Genomic DNA, 20,684 nt, shown 5'->3' with positions numbered 1-20,684 from the left:
TCACCTAATCTCTAAATCCAATTCACAAGGTCACATTGCTAAAGGTCATTGATCGATATCCTTTGTCTATACAAAGACAACTGACCAGAAGGCTCAGGTTTAAAATAAATTTTATTTAATGAAGACATCAGTACAAATAAATTCTAATTACAGAGATTAGGCAGAACAGTGCTATAATTAACACTATACATATATACAAGCATGTACATATTTCATAATCAACCTATACAGCACAGGGTATTCATTCCATGATCTTAAAATAAAAAGGTTTAAGTGTTTCTATTTGTTCTTTTGGATAGAGATTGGTAAATCTGAAAGTGATGTCTTTTTTTTCAGTGTGTGTGAATACTGTGACACACACAATGAATCAATGGCTGGTCCCCAGCTTCTTTTCTGCAACATGCTCACAGGTAGCAGACACAGTGAGCACACCAAGAGACAGCAGGACACATGCAGCCTGTGTGTTGGGCACTGCGATTTGGTCTTTAGGCAGCTATAATTTACCTGATATTCTATGATCATGCCTTGAGTGGTTTCAATACAACTGTATGTAGCAGTATAACATTTACCCAAATATTGGATATTTATAATATACATATTAATCGTACAGACTTTGTACATTAAGTGTATGCAGTAAGAAATAAATACGTTCATAACAGACTTGTGAAATCTCTGACTTTCAAAACAGTAAGAAGCTAAAATTGAGGCTTGTGTAAAAAAAGGTCAAAGGTGTACTTTTATATAGATGAACAGCTGCAGTGAAGAATTGCCCTTTCAACATACATTTAGTGTAGATGGATGCTGCCAAAGGCTAAAGTTATCCACGTCAATGGTTCTGCATTTGGCTATACCTGTTCTTAAAGCACGTAGAGTTAAAGAACAACCTTCATAGTTACACAGTAAGTCAGGTTGAAAAAAGACATAAGTCCATTAAGTTCAACCGCTAGGGTAATATACATATACCAAATATAAAACCCTACTATTAACCCAAAGAAAACCCAAGTACAATTTGCTTCAACAGGGGAAAAAAATCCTTACTGATTCCATGAGGCAATAGGATGTTTCCTGGATCAACAGTCACTGTTATCTTTACTTTAAAGCCTTACTACCCAGTTAAAAGAAAACCTTTAAATATATATTTTATTTAGTGATACTAGTCGTACTGGCTGACAGTGTCACTTAGGTGAATAGATTACTTTTCTGCAGAACTTGCCAGTGTAGGTTCCCTTCAGCGATGTTTGCAGGACTAAAAACATTTGGGTACTTGATCTCTGCTAAAGGGAACATCAGTCAGTCCAAACACTTGAAGCAGAGAAGGTAAGGGGGGTGACATTCACGCAGCTGCAGGAACTGGCCTGTTGTGTTCACATACATGGGTATACACTTTAAACTAAGCCAAATGCAAGAATATTCACAGGGGTCCACAGCTACCCAGATCCCTGAATACAAAAGCTCCAAAGAAATATTTACTAATCTGAACATAGATAACTTTAATTCAAAATCAAAACTGGTTACCAACGAGGACAGCGACGTTGCCTTTTAGAATCAAGCCACAAATTTGCATTTATTTTAGACTTTAATGGACCTCACTTCACAACCCTAAAGCAAAAATTGTCGATTTATAAACCTCAATAAAGGACATTGTAAACCATAGCAACCAATCACAAAGAGACCACAAACCTTAAAAAAGGTTTTCACAATTTTCTTTAATGCAGATATAACGTGATTTCCACAACCGACACTGCACCTAATTTTTGCTGTCATTGTGATAAGTGGCATTAATTATATTAGTCACGTTCTATTTCTATATTCAATTAAAATAACACATCAATCTGCATATAGAGTAATTGTGTCATGAAAACTATTTTTTCCCAGTGTGTAGAAAAGGTCCTATGGAACATGCCAAAAGGCTCCCCAAACCAATGTGAATAGAGAAGGAAATCTGAAATTGACAGATGATTGACGGCAAACTCATCACTGTGAATAGGACATAATTGTCTGCCATAATCTATTTAAAGAATCCAGAAGCCAGGCGTTACCATTAAAGACACCGGTTGTCAATCTTTTGTAAATGGAGCAGGGAAATTGGAGTAGTGCCAAACACCTATAATCTTATCTCAGGAATAACAATAATATTTAAATATTAACACTCAAATATGTCAGATTGCCATTTTTCATTTGGGATCAGTTGGCTGGTTTTGGGGCCAATACACATCATACTACTTCCTAATTCAGTTATATCTAGCTGTGACTATTTCATATTTATGATCAGCTTCTTTCTAGTCTCATGACTGCTGAAACCTGAGCGGTAACTGTGGATAGCTATCTGCAATATGTTTTACACTTTAATAGCAAGCCTCTAAATTCTTTGTAACAATAATAATTTTTCATTGTATTAAAGAGAAACTAAACTAAAACTGCCAAAAAACCTCAAAACACTTACCTTTAATCCCGCAGGGCAGTCCGATCCATCGGGAGGGGGGCCTTGCATCAGGTCTTGCGTCGTCCCTAGATCCGTCCCGGAGCCGGCACTCTGGGCACCGCCATCTTCATCTCTTCTTCCAGGTTTTTCTTCCTACATCAACCGACCCAGGCACAAGATCAGGTGATGTGGGATGGCAAAAAAACTTGCCGATCTCACTGTGCATAAGTGAGACTGGCAAACTTTCTCTGCACGAAAAGGTTCCTTCAGGAGCACCCAAGAGCCTCCAGGGATGCGTGACATAGGTATCCCAGGAGGCTCTGCACTCCCATTCATTCTAAATCTAGGCGATCGATCGAATTAGGAGGGGGTGCTGCACTCATTTTTTTTTTTTAAAAAAAGGGTGTTGCGTTTAAAAAAAAAACAAACAACATTGTCTACCCTTTTATGTAAAGTGAAATTTCTGAGTTTAGGTACGCTTTAATCACAATAGGCTTACATATCTACACATAAGTTGAGTGATCCAGGAAAACATATGATACAGCTGTCTGGAAAGTTTCATAACTCTGCATCCTGATTTGACACCTTTTCCAGGTAAGAGAACACCCACGCCACCATGCAGTATAATACCCATACAGAGCTTGGCTATTACATGTTTTAGAGGTGTGAGTCAGATGTACAATTTTAGCAGGCAGGGGTAAAAAAGTTGTAAAACCTTCTACAGTCTGCCCAAAAGTCTGTATAATGTATGTTGTTTGTGATTAGCAGGGTAAGAGGAGACCATGCTAAAAAGTGCACGGTGGTAAAGTTTCCATTTTAAAGTGTAAAAAGAAATCTCTCTAGAGATACTTACTACTCATCAAAGCCAGGTGTCTACCTAGAAGGAAAGTCTGCCAGGGTGTTATACACCCATCAAAACATCAAGGTAAGGACTGTAATGGAATGAAGAATAAATACCATTTGGTGCATTCTGGCCTTGCCCTCCCTTAGGTCATTAGGACATCTAAACTTGTTAGCATAATGTTACAACTAGCCAACTAACTAAAAAGTAGACTAGACGAGACTTTTACCGTGAGGGCCCAAGAGTACAACTCTGTTTCTGCCTTTCAGGTCTTTCTGAACACTAAAGGGACACTGAATACAGACCATCCAATGTATACCTGTTACTTCCAGCGCCCACCCTTTGTCAACTTGAAAGGGCCACAATGTGGGTGCTAACTAAAGTGACTAAAGTCTTGTGTGTTTATTCTAATATAGCAATTTACTGGCTGGACGTGCCAGAATCAGAATGACAAACTCCAGAACCTGCTCTTGCAAAATTAAGCAAGGGCCACTTCCCTTTTTTTTTTACATTCATAGGTTCCTTTTGAAGACTTTCTAGTCATGCAAACCCTAGTCATGCATGGAAATAAAAAATGTGCTTAAAAAAAAATTAATGGGACATCTTTCATCACAATTTTCGATTAGTAATTATTTCACGTGTAATTATGCCACCTCAGATATCACAAGTAAATTACACAACTTCCATGGTCATTATTAAAAAAATGATGTGGCTTCTTCAAGAGTGTTAACAAGGATAGCAATTTTCAAGCAAAGGCTTCAACGTTTGCAATTCAATCAACAGGATTACTCCTTGAGTATAGTGTGTGCAAATATTTGACATTTGTGATAGCTTCGGAAGCAATCAAAATCAAAATTATATATAGTGGCTTTTGTAAGAACCACAGCCTGCTAACTGCAATTGGCTTTCTTGATTATGGAGAAAGTGGTGTTGGGTGACAATACTTCAGATATGGGTGGGAGGGTGTAAGAATGTTTAAATTGGAAGAAAAGCATTATGAATAGAATGGCTTTAAGGCAGCAATTTGTTTTGCAATACCAAGAAAATAACTGAAAATGTCCTGTATAATTTACCAAATACTAATGTTCATCTCCCACCCCCCATGCCAGCCAGTACAACCATAATCCATTTATATTAAAGTGGAATACCAGCCAAAAAATAAACAGCTCAAGTAATTAAAAACAAAGACAACTTTTGCTGTAAGATTTTCATTCAATCCAGAGACTCCTACTGAAGTACATTATTTGTGGGGTTTTTTCCTTTATTTAGTCTGGGGACCAGTATCATTCAACCCAATTCTTTGGAGCCCAGATCTTCCTGGATAAATCCTAGTTTGTGACTGGATAATGAAAGAAGCTGGATGAAGAAGAGCTCATCTCTCTGATACACTGATTTTTCTTCCTATCAGCACATGAACTGACTGGCTCCTCCTAATGCAGATGGCTGAGGTCAGGTCAAATTCAGGTACTTACACTGCTTGCATTAAAAAAAATACATTTTTAAAAGGTAATAAAGGTAATTTTTTGCATTTTTAAGTCTTTCTTAAAATTAAAAATTAGATCCTCTATACCAGTGTTTCTCAAGAGTTTTGTGGAATCCTAGGGTTCCTCCTAGAGATTGCTAGGGGTTCCTTGAGCAATGAGCAATTTGTGCCTCCCAATAACAGTTTGACACCAATGATCTTTTTGGCTATCTGTGAGGGTGACATTCCTCTCAATGGTCAACATTGTAAGAGATATTCTTCCTACTGACCATCACACTTATGTACTATGAGCAATAGATATAGAAATTATAGAAGTGGTTCTCTGAAAACTTGAATGTTATTTCAAGGTTTCCCTCAAGGTAAAAAGGTCATGAAAGGCTGTTCTATACCCCACAATGAGTGTACCAAAGTGAGTTAATATCTTGCTTTTCTAATTCGACCCCTTAACTTTGATTTCCTTATCAAGGAATCTCCAGAAAATTGTTTTATATTGTAGATAACTTTTAAATTAGAAGTAAAATTCCAGGCTGGTAAAATAAACCTCCTAATTGTAAGAGGTTTATATTCTTATTATTAAACCCTTAAATATAGGTAGGTGGTCTTTATAGGTATGGGAAGTCAACCTTGTCCTTGTATTGGTTTGGGAAGAAAGGGATGGCCATGAGCGTATAATCAATTAGGCTCTATAACTGACAACACTGTAAGTCTACCAGACACCATACCTATAGGTGAAAAGACCCCATAAAATACCTTATCAGTGTGCTGCTGTCCTTTATGATCCAAACTAAAGACAGAAAAGTGACACCAGCGAGCTCTCTAATCTTAACAGAGAAAGTGGTGTCAGCCTTCTAGATGATCAGGGTGGCAGTGGTGTGGTAATTAGCAAAAAGATTTATTAGAATCTCCAATAATTTTGTCAAGTAATACAGTTCACTGACTTGGATCTCAGATGTTAAGCTGTCTGGAGGTCACCTTTAAAGTATTGTCATTTATAGCTTCACAAAATGCCAAAGAAGAAGTTTATATTAAAAGTAAAGTTTGAGTTTTCTTTAGTCAGCATTCATGTAATAACTTGTACATTTTTTACATGCATGCTTTTCATACCTGTGTATTATGTTACATACAGAGATGTGTAGTTTAAACCCCAGAGGGAGCAGAAGATCAGTTTGCAAGCATTTGTGTCCAATGTTTGAGATAAACCATCAGCCACACAGGGGCTGCACTGTGGTACATGAGCATGCCGACTTCCACACTGTAAGAGCAAGCCATTAAAAAAAAATCAGTAATATTGTTGAGCCCGTGTAACTTTATATAAAGACAATTTTTTATTGTAATAACACAATGACAAGATTACATACATCCAGTTTTTTTTACATGTCTTTACAAAATTCCCTTTAATTAGAACTTATTATGTATGTTTAAGTTGCTTGGGTGGAAAAGATTGATATCACATAAGATCTACCTATGCTCTCAGAATGAATGAGACCATCAAGCCACACTTTATGTCCAGGTTACTGCTTTGCCTTTGGGGGAAGATTTTCATATGCTCCAGTGAGGGGTCTAGACACAGTACATGTCTATACTGATTTCCATAATCTATTGTAGTAAATAGACTTTGGAAGTGGTGAGGAAGGGGGTGCCAGGTTGCTTAACTTTAAACTGAGACTCAGCTACCATGGATAACCCTCTCCACCAGGATCATAGATAACTGCCACTCCTATGTACAAGAACATATGTGTTCACATTTCTCTACAAAGACCTTGAAAACACTAGTATGAGAAATGAAAAACACATTTCTGTGCAAATAAGTAGGTTTCTAAAATAAACATTAAAAAAAAAAAAACATTCCTTGCTCCAGCACATTAAAAATATATGATTTAAAGCCAACATAAACCCTGAGAAGCCATCACTGGGGCTGTAGCATATGACATAATACTGTCATCCTAACACTGGAAGAGCACAGGAGAACAAAGATGTGAGATCTGCAATAATTCTTTATTATCCAATAAGCAAGTTGGGGGCAGTGGCAATCCTATAAGAAATTAAGTAAATTGGGGTCAGTTACTTGACTCTATTGTGTGGCACAGGGCTACACTGGCAATTAAAGCTCTTTGCTACTAAGTTTCAACTACTTGTTGTCCGTTCCCCCTATATATAGCACACTGTAATTGCACTAAAGTCAGGGTTCTCCCCAGTTCTTTTTAGCTCGGTACTGATGACCTGGGTCTCAATAAACCCGCCTACGATTTCTTCCCACCCACCTTAACAAAATTTCTGGCTTGAACACTGAAAGTCAACATATGTGCGGAAACTGATAAAGATTAGTTGGATCTCTTAAAAGCAAAGAGATTTTGCCATTTAGATTGGAGCAACAGGTTATCTTTAGGCCTTTTTAACATTTATGTCTTGCACGTTACTGGAAAGCACTGCAAGTACCACACATGTTGGTGAATAATGGAGCCGTTCATTTTCAGTCAATCCATTGCATTGAGCCATCTGTCCGCGTTCCAGTGCACCACAACTGACATTAAATATAGTACCAATTTTGGTGGTGTGCTGGATGTTAGAAAAAGTGGTATATGTACACTTCTGGTTGGTTGTTGTGTGTTTGCAGCTAGTTTATTGTGTGCGTATTAAACACATCACAAGGGACTGGATAGATGTGAGTTTCTTAAGGCAGAGCTTTACAGATGCATATATTTACCTTACATTTGTTTCACCACCACTCCATTCGGATATTAAAAAGGAAATGTAAGCTACACGTTGCCAGTGTATAGAATACACAAAACTATGGACTTCTAAATGTTACCGTTAAGATAAACAAAGGAACTTTACATGGAGCAAGTCACATGCTCCTCTATACCTAAAAGTACTGGGTATATTATCTGGTTCTTGCAAGGAGTGGTGGAAGAGCAAGAAAAAGTTAAGTGTTTGCTGCTAGGGATAGAAGGAATAAAACAAACCCATTACTTAGCCTTCAATGGGCACAGCTTAGGTTTGCTTTAAGCAACATACAAATGTATTTCAGTCTGTTTAGACATTTCAAGTTATGTTAAAAATAGCCAGTATCATCCATAAGTACTTACATTTAACAATTAGAAGGAATAAAAAAAAAATTAAACATCTCTGATAATAATACAAATTAAGCGAACTAGGTACAATTGCTACAATCAATTCTGTCACTCATTTTTGATAAAATTTCTGAAATTTTACTAAAAACTAATTTTTACCAACCAACTTGTAGTAAACATTTATTTAAAGAAAATTACTTTAAAATACTAAATCTCTAAAACCTGCCAGAGATTAGATACCCAACAATATAGCAGCATGCTCTACAAGTGCAATAATATGAACAATGAGTCAAACATCAACAAACATTTTTTACCCGGGCTCGACCTAGGCCCAGATTTGTTGGCACTGAATTGGCTTGTAAGAAACATAAAAGCTATTACCAATGTAATGATTATCACTAGGCTGGGGATAGGGCAGTACCACAGAATCTTCAGAATTGCAACTGTTGGGACCCCTTGTAGGTTATAGGTTAGGGCTGGAGGAATATATTACATTCGATAACTCAGATAAAATATATAAATATTCAGGTGATTTACTGTTTGTGTGTCATCAGATACCCTTTAACACCTATAATGTGAATTACTTTATAGCCAAGCCAGACTTTTAAGCACCATGTATGTTTTCATATTAACACAATTACAATCACAGATCTCTATTGTATAGCAAACAGCTAACATTTGCTATTTTGTAAGCGTACCATTCAAAAATGTAAACCTGAAAGAAAATATGGTAATTACAGATATTGTAATCTATCTGGGGACCTGAGGTCACCAGGAGTCTTCTAAAACAATGAAAATCCTAAAAATTATTAAAGCACCAAGTTCAGAGACATTTACTAATGTATATGTTAAGATACCTTCCAGAGGTTTTAGAATAAACAAAACTTTAAAATTTTTAAAATCTATCTGGAGTGGAATGCCATTTATTCCCTAACAGGGTCTTAACTCTCAATGACCCTGCAGCAGATTTTCTTATACCTAATGTCACCCAATTATATAGGATTTCCTGTATAATCCTAAGAACTTGAGAGAAATACTTTTTATATTGCTTTGCACTACTCCCTCTGGTACGGCTAAATGTTTATTGGCAAATGATGCACTCTATAAGAAAATACAGTGAAAAAAAAAATCTAACACCAATTATGTACGTTGGCACTCAACCTCCCCAAAAAAATCTGTTCATAACACTGGGTTTTACAGACAGGTTTTACAAGAGAGATCATTTTTGAAGATTTATGAAAACTGTGAGATAACTATGGGCTTTGGAAAATTTTCTGATTTAAATATTCCAACAGAGTGACTTGGTCCAGCCACATCTTATATATTAGTCATTAATAGCACTCTGGTATCCAAAATCCCCTGCTTCAGTATAAGTTTGTCCGCACAGAGACTAGGACTGGTGGGTTGACATGGGAGCTCCACAGTAGACACACCTCACACTTCTGTTGTTCTAAAAAATGTAAGAAATCAGTGGACAGTTTAATTGCCAAAAACCTTTCCAAACTGTGGTACCCAGGTGGATTTTAGAAGTTCCAACTAATTTAGCAACTTCAATAGGGACTATTGAATAAAAATATTCATCGAACTAATTTTTAAATAGTTGTAAGTACAGACATTGTTTTTTCTAATCTGAAAAGATAAAAGCTAAAAATAAATACATTCATGAGACTGTGTTGGTGTGAGAGTGTACATTTATAAAGAAAACATCTGGATCTTTCAGCTTCCACCTTTCCCCTGTACCTGCAGATATCTAGAAGTAAACATTAGCCTTTATTGAACAGCATACAGAGTGGAGTTAACATGACCTGGATGAGATTCTGGTGCTAGCAGCTCCCACAAGGTCACATAGGTTCCAAAAACAAATCCCAAGAACCCCACCAGGCTGATGAAAATGTCCTTGGCAATGGTCCATCGGCTGAGACCTTCTGAGTAATATGTGAGGATTTCCAGAAGAGGTGGGATTATCAGAGCCAGGGCACTGCTACTTACTGATCCCACTAGTGAGATGACTATGTCCAAGCGAGGAATGAGGATGGCCAGGACACCTGTCAAAAGATGAGTAACTTGATTTTATCATCTGGCATGTGATATTGTTTTCATGCATCTCTCAAAAGCTAAAAAAATCACACTTACTGATATTATATTTACACTTTTACAACCATGACCAATATCAGAAAACTTGTTGTGCTCTAATGCTGTCCACCAGAAAAATAACTGCAGCAATTTCATCAGTAACAATCGGATTTTCCCACCAGGACTGATCAATGCAATTTTGATTTCACCCCCCCAAGCAGTTCACTGAAACCACTTATTTCCACTTTAAAACCTCTGCTTGATTAATTGCTGAAAAAATGCCAAGTGTATGGTCAGCGTAAAAGCTACATATTTAAATAATTTCTTAATTTCCAAGCAACTTTTTACTATTTATCTTTTGTTCCATCACCTAAAACCAAAAAAAGGTATGTGATTAAAAGTAATGAAGTAGTGAAATTCCACAAACCTAAAGAAGGAGTCAACAAATCATCATCATCAATCTGACATGCCCACATAAATTTACTGGTGGAGAATTAATTACTGCCATGGAATTACTGCCATTGAATTACATAGACCTGGGAGAGTCCCACCAGGGAATATTTGTGGGAATGTTAGATTCCCTGTTTTATAAATAGAAGCCCTAATGTTTATGGTAATGCTACCTGTACAGCGATAGATAAATCCACCTCAGAACTGCATCACCCATAAGTTCACCTAGCCAGGAGCCTAGGGTACTATACTACTGTAGTAAACAATAGAGGTTAGAGGGTGAATGCACTTACTGCTTATGGTATGTAGCTGATTGGGCCATGTCAGTACATCGATGGTATAGGTCAAAAAGCTGCTACCTTCCCAGGGGCCTTATTCCTTCTTTGCTCAGTCTGCTACCTTATGAGTGAACAGCTAAAGCACCATCTAACATTTTTTCATTTTTTATGCTTCCATACACATAAGCAATGTTCTGACAATTTAAAATAAAAAAAAAAAAAAATAAAAGCTTCAAACAAAAAAATACATGTCCAAATGTTTCAGAGTTACGCACATAAAACAAAAAAATATAATCAAGTGTTGTGAGAAATTAAATTTAACTAATATTAAATGTTGGTAGACAACAATTTCTATTTTTGTTTACAGTAAAAAAATATAGCATAAATAGAAATAAACATAAAATGACAAAAAAATCTTCATTGTCTCTCCAAGATTCAGGAAGTAATCAAGTGAAGTGGGTTTAGCAGGTAATGCACATAGTAAGAAAACAAGCTGCCTTTACCTAATGGATAGAGGTGGTTGTGGTCACTGCCTGGACCAGCCAGGGGACCAGGAGAATAACACTTTTGTATAATCAGGATCTACAGCTTGCAATCAGTTAATGCAGAAGCTGGCAATAGTAGAGCTGACACCAGGAACTATAGATAATAATGTAACATGATTTTAGATTTTGCTAGATTACAGAAGAAGAAAATAGAAGAACGTGAGTAAATCACAAGTGATGCTCCACTGACTGCATTTTAGTTAGTTAGCAAAGTCAGTTTGCTAACTAACATTTATAAAGATGGGGCTAGGATGAAATCATAACCTGAAGTGTGCAAATGTGTACTGCAAGTTTCAGTACTTTCAGTTATGCACATTTGTACTGTTTCCTCTAATATGGAGCACTAAATTTGCTTACTCTAATATCACTGCACACTGAGGGCTTCTTAAAGTGAGTAAAAGCTAGTCAATGCATTCTATAATTCATGTGTCCAGCAGAATATGGTTCAAATGATAAAAGAGTTGCCCTAATTTCAACCTGATCATAAATGTTTGTGAATAAATGCTGCAAAATAGAAAGTGTGAGGCAAGCACAAGAATTTAAAGAATTAGTAAATGACCATTAATTCATTGAAATTCTCAGAAGTAAAGGTTTGGCAATGCCTGCCTACCTACAAGCCTACTAGTTTGAGGGTGTAAAATAATTGTTTGTGTCCCAAAAATCATCAGTGTGCAAGGGTATTCACCCTCCAAAAAACTCCAAATGCATTTGTAGTAGCACCTTTTGCTACAATAACGGCTGCAAGTCCCTAGGGGGATGTCTCTATCGGCTTGTTTATTTGTATTTACTGGGAGTTTCACCTCAGGGTAAAACTGCTCTAACTCCTGGAAGTTTGATGGGTTGTGTTGTTATACAGCAATCTTCAAGTCCTGCCACAGATTCTCAGTTGGTGTTACAGTCATGAGAAAAAGAAAGTACATTTCAATTCAAAAGTTTTACATAACAGGACATGATACAACAAATCATCTGGTTCTTAGCAGGTTCTAAAATTAGGTAAATACAACTTCAGATAAACAAGCCATGATGCATTACATCACATCATCAGAAGTCAAAATGCAGAATCAGTGTGTAGAACATTACACTTTTACCACTTCTATAGGAAATAGGAGGGTAAGTAGAAGCTAGGTGCTGATAATCAAATGCAATTCGTTGATCTTCAGCAAGTGTGACTGACTCTACAAAAGCGGAATTTTTAGCAGTTTGCTGGTCTGGAAGATGCAAGTGTGGGATATCACAAGTGAAACGAAACAAGTGTTGCTGCTCATCAATATGAAAGGGGTATAAGGCCAAAACAATTTAAAATCCATCATTCTATTATGAAAAGATTTACAAGTGGCAAAGCTTCAAAACCACAGTCAATCTTCCCAGTTGTGGACGTCCCAGGAAAATGTACCCTATGGTCAGACCTTGCAATGCTCAAAGAAATTGCAAAAAACTCAGGAGCTACAACTCAGACCCTGCAGGCCTCTGTTAGCATGTTAAAAGTTTAAAACAGGACAGTTAGAAAATACTGAACAAGTATGGCTTGCCTGGCAAGGCATGCCAGAAGAATATGGCAGTACAACTTTGGTTTGCAAAGCTGCATCTGAACAAATCACAACCAAGACTTCAGGAACATCGTCCTTCAGATAGACGGGATGGAGTAGAAAATGTGGAGATTTTTGGTCAGAATGCACAGAGCCACATTAGGCATAAAGCAAACACAATGTATTAGCATAAAACATCTCTCAATCGTCAAGAATGGTGGTGAAGGGGTAATGATTTGGACTTGTTTTGCAGTTACATTGCCTAGTCAAAATGTGAGGCCATCTTTGTGAAAGCATAGGTATTGCAATGGCCCAGTGAAAGTCCAGACCTTAACTGGATGAAAATGTTGTGGTAGAACCCTGAAAAAGCTGTGCATAAACGAATGCCTGCAAACCTTAAATAAATGAATCAATGTTAAATAAATAAAAGCCATATAGACAGAAACTGATTACTTTATGTTATTACTGCAAAAGGTGGTAAGGGTTGTTGAATCATGGAGGTGTACTTAGTTTTTCCTCACATAGCTAAATAAATCATGACACTATTGAAAATGTTGTGTGTCATTTTTACACCTGAGGTTAGATTTTTTGTAAAACCTTAATATTCAGGATGTACTCTTGTTTTTCTTATGATGTATAAATGTTTCATGTCTTAAAAGACATTAAAAATGTTTCCCTTTCAAATACTCGAACATTAGCAGTATGTTTACAGTCATCGTTTTGCTCGAATGTGAACTTTCAAATAAATCTCAAATCTCTAACAAATTTAAATACATTTTCTTTCAGAATTGCCCTGTATTTACTGCCATTCATTTTTTCTTCAGATATTATGAAGGGAGATAATCCCCATCTTCCTTGTGGATCTTTGCTCCTTCAATGTTATGCTTGGTGCATCACTAATTATTGCTCATGCCCGTCTTGCACAGTTTGGGAAAAAATCTTCTCTTGTCCCAACCTGATTTATACTTCTCCAAAACATTGCCCCTGATTCATCAAGCAAAATCGGTCGCGCATTCGTATTAGCGATCCGGAATCGTACGCGGTCGCGCTATTCAACAACTGAAAAAGCTCGCGCACGGAGCAGCGCTTATCCGACAGCTTTTTACTGGCGATCTTGCATTAAAAGTCACTGTTCCCCTAAAAAATCATTCTTTCTAATGGCACACACATTACCCATAGCCCTAAAAAAAAATGTTTGCGCTTATATATATATTTATATATATACACACACACACACACACAGACACACACATACGTACATACATACATACGCAGAGGTATTTTATTTTCATTTCACTTCAACAAATTTAGATGGTTGAGTGCATTACAAAAAAAAAACAAATGAATTATTTAATTCCTTCTTGTGATGTGATAAAACAGGGCAAACACTCTTGGGGGGGGAACATTTTACAAAGCTTTGTGAACACTGTAAGGCAAAGCTTTTTTTATTTTTTTTATTTTTTAAATATTAAAACTTTTTTTTTAATCAAAATTATCTTTTTTACAAGTATATCCAAGAAAAAATGTAACACACTATGTTCCCCTTGATTAGATGTTTTTAGAATTAAAAGCCATTGCCATGCAGATAAAAGGAAGGAATAAAAAAATGAAATGTATTTCACAAATTCTTTTTGAGAAGCTACAGGGTATGTGCAATGACAGACCAACTCCTGGGGCATGCATTCAATTTACACATCAATTCAGACAGCCTATTTATGGGATTAGAAGAAATTCTGACTGACAAAAAAGGTGAAACGTGGTAGTTCAGAGGGCTACCTGATTGTGGAGATTATACGCTGGACATGAAATGGAAATCTCATGTACCTGGTGTCCTTCAGTGCTTTCTTTAGCAGTTCAATAACATTTCCTCTCTGGGGATTATTAGCCAAGAAATATAAGTGGAGGAGCAAATGCAAACACTGAATCTACAATGTGTACTATTTCATGTACAAGAGTTATAAATTACTTTAATATATTTGTATGCTAAACTTCCACAAACTTATTAGAAATGAGTCCAGCTCAGTATTTAAAAGTATTATGATGTAAGTGTTGATTGAAACATGTGGTAATCTCCATTAGCACAAATGATATCATGTTTTTACTACAGAACGATTGATATACCATGTGTGTGCGTGTCATGGTGAAACGTCACCTTATTTTGGGGAACAAAGTGCCCCTGGATCTCACAAAAAACATAACAAAACCCAATCAAGTCTGCTTTCATGTAACAGCAAACAAAAGTAATTTTCAGCATTTATAGGTCACAGTTTTACCAAACAATGTGATCTTGCCTTGAAGCTCCTTGTTTAAACACTTCCTGTTCTGGTGTAACAATAGACTGGCTTCATTTTCTAAGCATGTTTGCACTGTTGTCACCCTGTCAGAGGCTGTCTAAGGTAAGACTATAGGGACATGTATGCATACTTCATTGTTATTGTCATCAAAAAAACATTCCCTGGAAAAAGCCATGCAACCATAAAGTGCATGTGGACAGGAAGTGGCTTGCATAGACTAGCAGCACCGAGATAGACAAAAGATAAAACAACAGGGAAATAAGTGTTTTGGAATTTTTTATTAGTAATTATTGAAGGAGCACAGAGCCATAAACAAAAATCTGAGGCCTAAATTGTTTCTCTTCTTCCAAGCACTAGGGCTGCATACACACGTCCAATATTGGTAAGAAAAGACTGCATGATGCATAAATGAGCGCTGTACATACAGCACCATTCTGCTCTATGGAGAGGGAAAGGAGGAGAACGATGGAGCGGCATCATGCTGCTCTCTCTCCCCTTCACTTCCATTACAATCTTTCACAGTTCATGGGTCCAGGAACGAGAATTATCTGACGTGTGTATTTAACCTATGGTTTTAGAAGTAACAGAATGACAGATGACAGAATGACAGATTGACAGATTCAAATACACTTAGCAATCTACTTTTTTTTTTAAAGGTTTTGTGGGGTTTTAAAGGGTTTAAGCAGAAAAAACAGGAATATAATACACAGAGGACCTTAAAGTGACCACGTAAACTCATGTTTCAATAAGGAATTCCATTTGCTAGCATTAAAGTGTGACAAACGTGAGTTACAAAAGTCACTGAACACAATTATGAATAAATGTATAAATATAAATAAAAGTGGATGTGGATCTGAATAAAATGTAAAATATTGGCAAAAACCTAACATCTGGGACAAAATATAAATAAATATTGATAATAATGAAGCAGAAATATATATATATATATATATATATATATATATATATACACACACACACATACAGGTGACAAGTACAGCAGTATATTTCTTCAGTGCCATTTACTTTCTTGGTTGGGTTGACCCTTAAAAGAGGAAAATACATAATGTGACCTTTCCCTTTATGGACAAAGAATGCAGTCAATGAAAAGTGCTACGCTATACCTTCCTTTCAGGCAGATGAAAAGGCATACGCCATCAACTCCATAGAAGTTCCCTTGGGACTGTATAGCATCAATAAAAAAAAGCTTTTCATATGGTTTCTAGCCATTATCTCAATATGGGTCTTAACACTTCATGAACATACAACATACAAGCAACAGTACAATAGGGAAAAATCAAGCACAGAAGACATATTTAGGTCAGTTTATTCCAGGGTTGGTGATCTACAAATTCTTAGCTGTCAGAAACAAGTCTCTAGAAACTAGAATAAACCAGGCCAATTTTAAAGCCAAAGACCAAGCAAATCATTTTCTGTGCAGTTGCAAGAAACAGTCTGACATAAATGCTTCCCCAACTAACCTATTTGTAAACTGGATAATGTTGTTTTTCTACAGATTATGAAAAAAATGTCTTGTTAATAGAGTATAAAAGATTATATATATATATATATATATATATATATATATATATATATATATATATATATATAGTGTTCTCCCCAGCCTCTTTTAGCCAGATACATATACATAGACACACAAGACATACACATATATATATATACACACACAAGAAAAAAGTGAATCCTGCTGCCAAAATACCACTCCATTTAATAATCTAAAGCCAAATTCTAGTCAGCACCTTAAAATTACCTTCAACCTCCATCTTCTCACCCTGAGTAGTGTACCCTAGCCTTTTCTTTTTCATTTTTTTTAATTAACTTGACCCTATGCCTTGTAATCTTTATCCTAGCTCCTGTGAGGTCATTACAGGGGGCTGCAAAATACATATTATTATTATTACTACACAGTATTTATATAGTGCTGATATATTATGTAGCGCCTTACAAAGTCCATAGTCATATCACTAGCTGTCCCTCATAGAGGCTCACAATCCAATGTACCTACTATAGTCATATGTCATTACCACAGTCCAAGGCCAAAAAACCTAACTGCGCGTCCTCAGGAGCCAGGTGAGTACACAGCTCAGCACAGTCACCCAGCTCATCTCTTCGTGCCATTCATTGTTCTCAAACTCTGCAGACATGCTGTACATTTTAGTGGGGCTCTCAGTTCACCACTCCTGACAACACGATTATCACAGACTTTTGCATTGTGTCTGTGCTCATGCATGCTTTGTGAGTGCAAGATTATCAGACGTTTGTGTGAAATAAACACCATACCAGAAGAATAGTAAACTTCAGCAAGGACTGGAGAATTCTCATTCCACAGCATTGCTTCTTACACACAGTATCAGCACACAAGCATTTCTGAACAGGCTGCATTTGCATGGGGACCACACAAAGCAAAGCCTAAACGAATAACAAGACAAAACTAAAAACATATAGCTGAAAGGGGAGAATCGGCACAGGTTGAGAGTGAGCTACATGATCTAATGGTATTATTTTATCTTTCTGCACAGCTGGCATTAGGTAATCAACCTGCAATTGAGGTGGGGTTACAATATCAATGAAAGTTTTTATTATTGTTGTATGGAAGTCCCAATCTGCAGAAATAGGACAGGGAAATATCTTTCAGCAGAGAAAAGAACTTTCTACACATGTGCATAAAATGGATACATTCTCCCAGAGTTTTAATATCCTTGGTCTACCATTGTGCTTAGTGGCACCTTTTGCTAACCTCCATGTCATTACAGGGAACAGTTTTTAGGTAGAGTTTGTCAGAAGACACCACTGAGCGATGAAGGGGACCAAAGAGATCCACTCTTCCAAAATCTTTAGCTTCTCAATGCAAGACTTCAGTGGCAGATTTCTCTTAAAAGGAGCAGAATTCTGGTGTTGTGGGCACCAAAAAAGTAAGTATTAGTTGTTCATTAGTACAGTGGTCGGCAGCCTTTTGGACATCACAGACCACTAATTTCATGGACTCCGGACTGGGCATGTCCGGGGAGCCGTGTGTCACTCAATAGGGAAGACACTTCTCCCAGAGTGATGTCATGATACCAGAACTGGCCCATCACCCATGGTCCGGCAGCTCTGGCTGGTGCACCACGCTGGGGGGTGCCCCGGCCATAGCCGTGGACCACCAAAATTTTCTTGCAGACCATCGGTTGGTGACCACTGCTTTAGTAGGTAATCCTGTGCTTGTTTTTATTATTTAATTATTTTATTTCTAATTTAATGTAAACTGTTGTTTTATAGTAGTTTTTTCACTGCCTACAATCTTTGTGTTATAAATACTTAATATGTGACAAAGGACCCCCAGAGGAAGTACACAACACATAACAGCTTGCTCCGAGTTATATGCCTTGGAATTAGGGGCCTTTCAAGGCATTTTGATGCCAATAGCAATTTTTCTCACTTGATCATTCTCATGTGCTTCACATGATGCACTAAAAGATATAAAATATTCATAGGTTTCCCCCTCTCCATTAGTGATGGAATGACCTGTCAAAATAGTATCATTTTCTCCTTCTGCACAGATTACGTTAGGCGCTACTTATCTAGCCATCTGGTAAAGACAGAAATCTTAAATCCAAGAGGGCAAGACTAGCACGTGCACTCCTGGAAGGGCAAAACAAAAGTGGGACACAAACTGAGATTGGGGCAGACTTTGCTTTAATGGATGGAAAGCTGGAAAAGTGATACATGGCACATGTTTGATATACAGGCCAAGGGGCATAGGAGCTACATACCAACAGAATTTAAATTGTACATCATAGGATTTTCTCATGATCACTACAACATTCAGCAGAAATAGACAGTAACTTATTGACATATTGAGAAGATTACCACACAGAATAATGCTTGTTATTAAAAATCCGATTTGTGGATATAGAGAAAATCAATACTAAAATATTTTGTTACTACGTTTATCCAAAGGTATGATCACCTCATACGGCTACACATACACATTCATCAGTGAAGCTGGGTGATCCAACCTGGAAAAGAATTCTTCAATGTCATCTGCTATTTGCTAGCAAATGTTTTGAACCCTGAACCAGATTCATTACAGGTTTGCTGGATCACCCAGCTTCACTAATGAAAGTGTATCCTCTCCAACCTTGGAGAGCTTTAATAAATCAGGCCCATTACTGTCTCTTCTGCTTCAAAAGCCTGCCTGTTAGTATGTTTTTATATTCTTTGTTTCATTATACCTGCGCATACTTTAAAACTTCTGTAGGCCAAGAAGCCCTAAAGTGCATTTTGCTGTTCCTCTTGCTTATCCATTTAACAGTACCTGGACACATAAGCTATTTTTTGATCTCTCATGTCACACCTCTTTAGAAATCCCTAGATAACAAGGGTTAATAATCCCTTTGTAAAAAATCAATTTTGCCAAATAAAAGCCTACTTGGATACAATGACATTATCCCTCTTTCCTGGCAGTATGGAGTTATTGTTCTTTGTATTGGCTGTTCAATGTGTGCTATGATGAAAAAAAAATACGTATATAAATATTCAACATTGTTTTATGCCTAAAAGAACATAAAATATTTTACTATACAATATCAACAAGTAAAGTAAAAAAAAGGTAAAACAAAAAAAACTCACATGTTACACAAACTAGAGCTGCTCTCATGCTCAGGTCCACCAGTAACGTCCAGCGTTCAGACACTCTAAAGGTGACAGTGGGGACTATAATTTCTGCAGCAACGTAGAACTGTAATGCAAATGTGATGAAGATCCCGAAGCAATACAACAGCTTCACAGCTTGGTACAGCCTGTGGGAGACAGATATAGAGACTAATCCAAGAATAACCCCAACATAGCTTTTCCCCAACTAAGTATTTATCTTTAAACTTATCTTATGCTGCACCAAATGCATGATTGAGATTTCATAAAATACATAAAGGTTCTATTTAGTAGCATTTTCATTTTATATATACTACAAAAGACTTTATTTAATGGAAAACTGGAGTTCAGTACACAACAAATTCAGTAGACAGAGCTTCTTTTGATAAACTTCAATGAACCACATTGTTGTGAACAGGAAAATTATAAAGGCCAACTCCATGTTGAGCATAAAGCTGACCCACAACTTACATATATTTATATTTTTTTGTGTCAAGTTTAAATGTCAAGTAGAGTTTACACAAGGGTTACTAATGAATACATGGATTTACACAGAACCTGTATATGCAGCAAAATGGGCAACAGGGCCCTTTATGTGCATGATGTGTGACTGAATAACCTACCTAGAACCCAAAGACGAGAAAGCAGAACTTTCTATATAAAAGATCTGCAAGTGCATTGTTCACTTTACTGTATTACAGACAAAAGACATAGTCAGGTATAATATTCCCTGACTTACCAACAATTTGGTAAATTCAGAGTGATGCTGGCCTGTATCATGGAGCCGAAACGCAAGTAGCCCAGGGTTCCCATGCTGATGTAGAGAACTGTGACGATAGCCATGCCAACATACAACACAATAGGGAACTGATGGGGGATCTTCATTTTATTCTCCAGAGGTAGGATCTAAAAAAAGAAAGAAATTATTGAAGTATTCCATAAATGTTATAGAATGCTCTGGTTTTATTTTCTAATATGGTCAGGCTGTAACACTGAACTTTCATCATTAAATGATAACACCAGAGTTCAACTAGCACATGCTAAAAAG

General features: G+C 36.8%; 1 protein-coding gene across 2 annotated transcripts in view; it reads right to left on the bottom strand.

Annotated features, from left to right (window-relative positions):
- Positions 1–93: 93 nt before the first annotated feature.
- Positions 94–20,684, bottom strand: part of LOC140323417 (proton-coupled amino acid transporter 1-like) — a 45,652-nt gene continuing 25,061 nt past the window's right edge. Inside the window, exons 9-12 of one of the 2 annotated variants that reach the window (XM_072400445.1) lie at positions 20,376–20,542; positions 19,616–19,785; positions 19,416–19,490; positions 94–9,862 (exon numbers count right to left, since the gene is read on the bottom strand). In XM_072400445.1, the coding sequence (XP_072256546.1) occupies positions 9,588–9,862; positions 19,416–19,490; positions 19,616–19,785; positions 20,376–20,542 (687 nt within the window). In that variant the 3' untranslated portion in view covers positions 94–9,587. The remainder of the gene's footprint in view (positions 9,863–19,415; positions 19,491–19,615; positions 19,786–20,375; positions 20,543–20,684) is intronic. The other variant, XM_072400446.1, reaches the window with a different exon arrangement.

The sequence above is a fragment of the Pyxicephalus adspersus genome, chromosome 2 (assembly GCF_032062135.1).
Source record: "Pyxicephalus adspersus chromosome 2, UCB_Pads_2.0, whole genome shotgun sequence".
In the NCBI taxonomy this organism is placed as follows: domain Eukaryota; kingdom Metazoa; phylum Chordata; class Amphibia; order Anura; family Pyxicephalidae; genus Pyxicephalus; species Pyxicephalus adspersus.
Note: the sequence above shows the minus strand (reverse complement) of the source record. Positions and strands in the feature narration are given on the sequence as shown.